At 36.9% G+C, this 5602-nt stretch overlaps 1 protein-coding gene across 5 annotated transcripts in view; it reads left to right on the top strand.

Annotated features, from left to right (window-relative positions):
• The window catches only part of TASP1 (taspase 1), a 76080-nt gene that overhangs the window by 15595 nt on the left and 54883 nt on the right, over nucleotides 1-5602 (top strand). For 2 of the 5 annotated variants that reach the window (XM_005428045.2, XM_005428043.2), the window contains exon 6: nucleotides 2425-2489. The exons of 1 other annotated variant lie outside the window; for it this stretch is intronic. In XM_005428045.2, coding sequence (XP_005428102.1) covers nucleotides 2425-2489 — 65 coding nt within the window. Of the gene's footprint in view, nucleotides 1-2424; nucleotides 2505-5602 lie in introns of all 5 variants that reach the window. 2 more of the 5 variants (XM_005428044.2, XM_031062837.1) reach the window with 1 other exon arrangement.

Here is a 5602-nt window from a genome sequence, read left to right as displayed (position 1 = left end):
ACAGCCCATATTAAATGGCCCTGTTTGGAGTATTCAGCACCAGCATAATCATTTTTTTGGAGAAAATTGCCTAAAAAGACCATTTTAGAGGCCTTTACTTATATTTTCTATTAATATGGCCTAGTGTGCCTGGAACTGGAAAGCACATTGAGCAGCACCTCCTTGCTGGGAGGGTGTTTTCGTCTTCTGTGTTCTGAGCCTGTAAGAACTACACAGTACTCTGATATATTTGCAAGAAAGATCTTTATGTCCTGTTTGTGCAGACCCAGCTTTCAGAGTAGCTGAGAATAAACTCATTCATCCTTTGTTTATATATTTGTTTTTCCCCTCCCTTTGGAAGACTATTTTGAATTAGCCTGAAGGCTTTTGAAACTTGGGGTGGTTTTGACTGCTTTCTATAGTGCACTGGCTTTATTCCCTCTTCCCTCTCCCCCAATAAATCAAGCTTGGTGGTAGTTTTGTTTTTATGTGCAGACAACAAAGCATTGAGATCCTGATGTTATTTGTCTTGTAAACGTTTATTTTAACTTTTCTGTGGTTATGGTGTCCTTTAAAGATCCAAACTGAACAGTTTTAAAAAGGTGGATGATCTCTGTGGTGATATGGAGCCTCTGATTTAAAGACTCTTTGGAACTAAAACTGTATGTGTTCTGGGAGGGAAAGGAGTCTAAGGATTAAGGACAGAAATGTGAACAAACTAAAAGTCACATCACATGAGTTAGGAGACACTCTTGGGTGCTTTTTTGCACTTTTCGTAAAATATTAGTGACGTTCTCTGGTTTTAGGTATTAATAAGGCAGCTGTGAAACAGCTTGTAAAACACAGAATTTCTGACTGACCTGTGCTTGAGTTACCATATATCAAACTCCCAATGTTGAGTTTGATGTTTTTCCCACCTAACCTTTCTCTCTGGGTAAATTATTTTATTGAAAAGCAAGTGCTTATTTACGTCCCAAAAATGTGTTGTTTGATAAACACCAAACACACCTTCTTTTGGAAAATGAAGAATACTACTAAATTAGGTTTGGCTACAGTTTGCATATCTTTTTTATGTTAATATTGAAAGTTTTTTTATGTATGTGTCAGTGCCAGGTTGTTTCTTGAGCACTAACTTATCTAACAGTAGATGCTTGAGTTCTGCCAAAGTACCCAATAACTTATCCTGCAGTATCTTGCAACGTGAACAATTCTTACCTGAAGCTGCACTAACAATGGTAAGAAATATGCATTTAACAATTAAAATTCTCATTTAAATCAACCTCTTCTGAGACTTTGGTAAAGAAAGACTGGGCATACCTCTTGGATTGGTTAAATCATATAGAAGAGAGAAAATACCACCACAAAATACTATATAGTGAAAGCTTGATGTTGGATATAGCACTGTCAAGAAAACTTTCAGCAGCAGTAATGCCAACAAATTTGCTATATCAATAGTGTTCTCAGAACCTGTGAACTGCATAGCCCCAGGGACCACTTTGTAGCTGGAATAACTTCTTTAGACTCATCTTTTTAACTCTGGCATTTCAGTGAAACTTCTTCCAATTTGCTGAAAATTCTTTGTCCTTGCTTCTGGTGTCCATTAGGCAGTTGTGTTATTCTTAACTTCATTGTCCATTTTTGAAATAAGATTGGAAGTAGTTGTCCTTTATTGTGTTGCACAGCAGCTTTATGGAAGTGTCTCATTTGCAGCTACTACATACCCTTTTTTTGGCTATAAGATTAATTTCTCTAAGGGGAAACAACTTGAGTGTTGCTTTTTCTTCTATCCCTAGAAGTTCCATGTGTGTGTACATTTTTTGCTCGTTTGTTGTCACAGCAGTGTGTACTGTCTCACTATGGTAAAGTGTTCAGTACTGACTAGAAAACAGCTTCTCAGATGGCTGGAGTTTTTTTACAAGTATGTTTAAAATTTAATGGGCTAGTCTCATTTGCAAATGATTGATAAAACTCCATGAAATAGACTTTAATCCTTCCAAATAAAGTTAGTTTTTAGCTTGTGTTGTGCTTCTCAAAATACTGCTTGGCATTCCTTTGACACTGACTGGCTTTACTGGAAATACCATTTTCACCTTTCTCATCCCATGTTTTTGGTCTTCAGGATCTTGCTAAGTTGTTATAGAGAGCAAGATTTGAGACAGCTCTGTCCTGTTTTAGCTGCAGTTGAAAGCTTATGCTGATTTTGTATTGAATTTTAAATTTAATAGCACTTGGTTTTTTTGTCCAGTAATAAATTTAATGCCAGACCTGCATAATCTTTTAATGAAACTACATAAGCTTACCAAATGTAATTAATAGCAGACAGTCCTGTGAAATATAGACAGCTTATGATTTAAAATTGACCAAACCAAATAGAAAAAAATAATTGCAAGCAAAGGGGGATTTGTTATATGGTTTTGTTTAAACTCCCTCTTCTGTGTCTCCTAGCTTTTTAGTTGGTGAAGGAGCTTACAGATGGGCAGTTGATCACGGGATACCAGCATGTCCTCCAGGTATCATGGCTACAAGTGAGTAAACTGGTGGTGTCAGTAGGAAGAACAGGACAGAGTAACTTTAAATGGTGCCTCATCTTTTGAGGTGTGCATCAATTCATTGTTCTTAACATTCAGCTAGCTTATGGTGTTATGGTCTATAAGGGTTGTTTAAGTTTACTAATTTTCTGATAAGTATCTAAATAGAAAAAATTGTAAACTATTACTTTAGCTGCATTTTAGCAACATCTAATTTAAGTGATTCTGTGATTCTAGGACTAAATCCAATGATGGACTTATTTTTAACTGAAATGTAGGCTCTTTAAAAGCTCAGTCCTACAAGTCTCCAGTTGTGATCCCTCTTGGATCCTAACAGCACCAACTAGCTGTGTATCAAAATTCAGCAGGTGCCAGTTTCTCTCTGACTTTGTGCAGTTACACTCGTCTCTGGGTCTTTGTTCAGAACTGCTCTTGTCTAAACAAAGTCATTTGCCTTTTTTTTTAACCTAAGGCTTCACTTCACCTAATCTGATAGAATAACCCAATCTGGAAAACAGACTTGGATTATACTGTATATTAACCCTAGTTTCTTAGAAAGGCTTCTTGTCTTAAAAAAAAAGTGATTATGTTATATTGATACATCATCTATGAACTAGGCTAAAAATGAATGCACTTACCCATGGAAAGGAGGATGTGGTTCTCTTCCTTCTCCAGCCCTCTTCCCTTTTGGAAAGTGCCATAACTACCAGTCTGTAGTTTCTTTTAGGTGAGAACATGCCCTGTGCTGCCTGTTGAGGTTATGCAGGAAAAAATCAGAAGTTATTACCCAAAGAAGGAGAACACAGAAGATTAGGAATGTTTATTTTATAGTAAACAGTACTACTACTTCAAATACCTGACTCATCCCTAGATCAGAGGTTGAAACCTAGGGCTCCCATTAAGCCTTTTATTGGGTCTAATTTTAAATGTAGATAAATATCTGGAAACTGCAGCTCAGATTTGTTGATGCTCAGTGCTGAAGTGTAACCCCAGAAACAGTGGCAGTGTTTTATTTGATTGCACTGATTTTCACATGTATTCATGACACATTTAATTTTGAACAGAAAGTTCTTGCTCCACATAACTGAAACTTTTGCTCTAGCTGCTTTCCAAAACAGTGTTTGCAGAACTGCTATAGTGCTGAGTTGAGCAGAACATCTTTATTTCTGTGGCTCTAGAAAGAGTAAAACCACTAAATGCTTTGAAATTTTTTTGGGGAGGAGGAAGGTTGCCTTTTTTTTTTTTTTCCCTCTTTTTAGGAAAGCAGTTGCTACTTACATGCAGGAGATACTTCACAAAGAAGGTGCCTTGACTAATTCTGTTTGCATGCACAGATTTCAAGTGTTTCTAGTACCAGTGTGTTTTGATTGTGACATTAATTGCCAGATGATACATTTGCTAGCTACAATGTACCCAAGTCAGAACAAATATGCACATTACAGTTTAAAAATAAGGATGGCCACTGCTAATTTGGTTGGCCTAATCCATACTATGAATTTACATTGGAGAAACATCAGAAGAATAATCCCAGGCAATGTATTTTCACAATCCTGCTCCAATAGACCACCCCTTGCATTTTGTGTCTGCATTATATTCAGCATACTTCTATTTAGTAAAACAATTTGCAGTAAAACAGTTGAAACAACCAGGACTGACAAGTGAATTTTGCAGTAGAGTTATTAATGGTGGTACATCTGAGGTTTTTTTTTTCCTTGTAAAAAACAATGGAAGAGTAAACAAGAACCTGAAGAATCAGCTCCAAAAAATGTTACACTGATTCCTGTCCCAGTCCTTAGCTAAGTAAATCTTGTACTTCATTGACCTCTGGTCAGTGGGATTGGAAAATGGGATTGTTACAAGTGAAAAGAAATTGGAAACTCACAGGTAACATTTAAGAAGCCAAAATAAATTTATCCAATGTTACCATGGAAAGGAAAGTTAGATATGCTTAAGAAACAAATAGAATGTTGTTTCCAAGCAACCACAAAGAGATCTCATCTGAAGTCAGCTGTTTTGTTAAATAATGTGCCAATATTCAAAAAAGGGAGACTTTTTTGATTGTGCTTGCTACCATTGCTTTGCTGGAGTTTGCATGGAGACCTGGGGGTAAATTAAGTAAACATCACGTATCTTCTGAATAGGTCTGTAAAAGAAAGAACTGAACTAATTGCCAAACATCAGGAAAATATCTTTAGTAACTTATTTACAAAAAACCGAACTGAAATCTCCTCCAAAAGCCTCTAATCCAAATTTAGATGTGTACTTGCAGTAAATAATGGCAGGGAGAAGTGTGTGCATGTTTTGGCTTCTCTGTGCTGCACATGGAAAACATATTTTTGAAGTTGTCTTACTCTGTCTCCTTTTACTTGGACCTGAGATGAGAATGTTCTAGCTGCTGTCAGTGAGGCTGGGGGATTGGTTTGCAGGGATGGAGCTTCCCTGTCATCAGTATCAAAGAAAGGGTCACAATCTGCTTTGTGGTCATGCTCCATAGTTCTCTCAGAACTATCAAAGTATCCAAGCACCACACTGGAAGCATGTTCCAAGCCATGTTACTTGTTACATTACATCAAGGTTTTGTCAAGGCTCATGTGTTTCGTCTTTTTTGGTTTGTCAAGTGTGTGAGGAAATGGGATTTCTACCATTTGTAGGAACCTGATGACTTTCCAAAGTGGGTGGTTTTAAAAAAAAACAAACCCAAACAGCTGAAATGTGATCTGTCTGTATTGCCCACAGTCTGCAAGGAAGCTGAATTTATTAATCCTTGCCCAAACTAGACACTGCCAGTACAGAGCCCATACTGGCTTATCCCAGTGCTTTGTTGCCCTGTGCTAGAGAGCCTGCTTTGACAGTGTAATCCAAGTGTTAAGGTGTAAATACAATTTAGAAGTGCTGAATTACTGTACATTGGAGTCTCTTAAAAATATTCAAAGTTCACTTTAAATATGCAATGTAAATTTGAGGTCCATCCTTAGCTGCTGATATCTGTGCCTGCACTAGTAATAACCAAACACTTCTATCTGAAATTATCAACTCAGCCTATAATAGATGTAAATTATCTTTGACAAAGATAACATGGTGTAAGACAGCATCTT

The sequence above is a fragment of the Geospiza fortis genome, unplaced genomic scaffold (assembly GCF_000277835.1).
Source record: "Geospiza fortis unplaced genomic scaffold, GeoFor_1.0 scaffold185, whole genome shotgun sequence".
Lineage (NCBI taxonomy): Eukaryota > Metazoa > Chordata > Aves > Passeriformes > Thraupidae > Geospiza > Geospiza fortis.
Note: the sequence above shows the minus strand (reverse complement) of the source record. Positions and strands in the feature narration are given on the sequence as shown.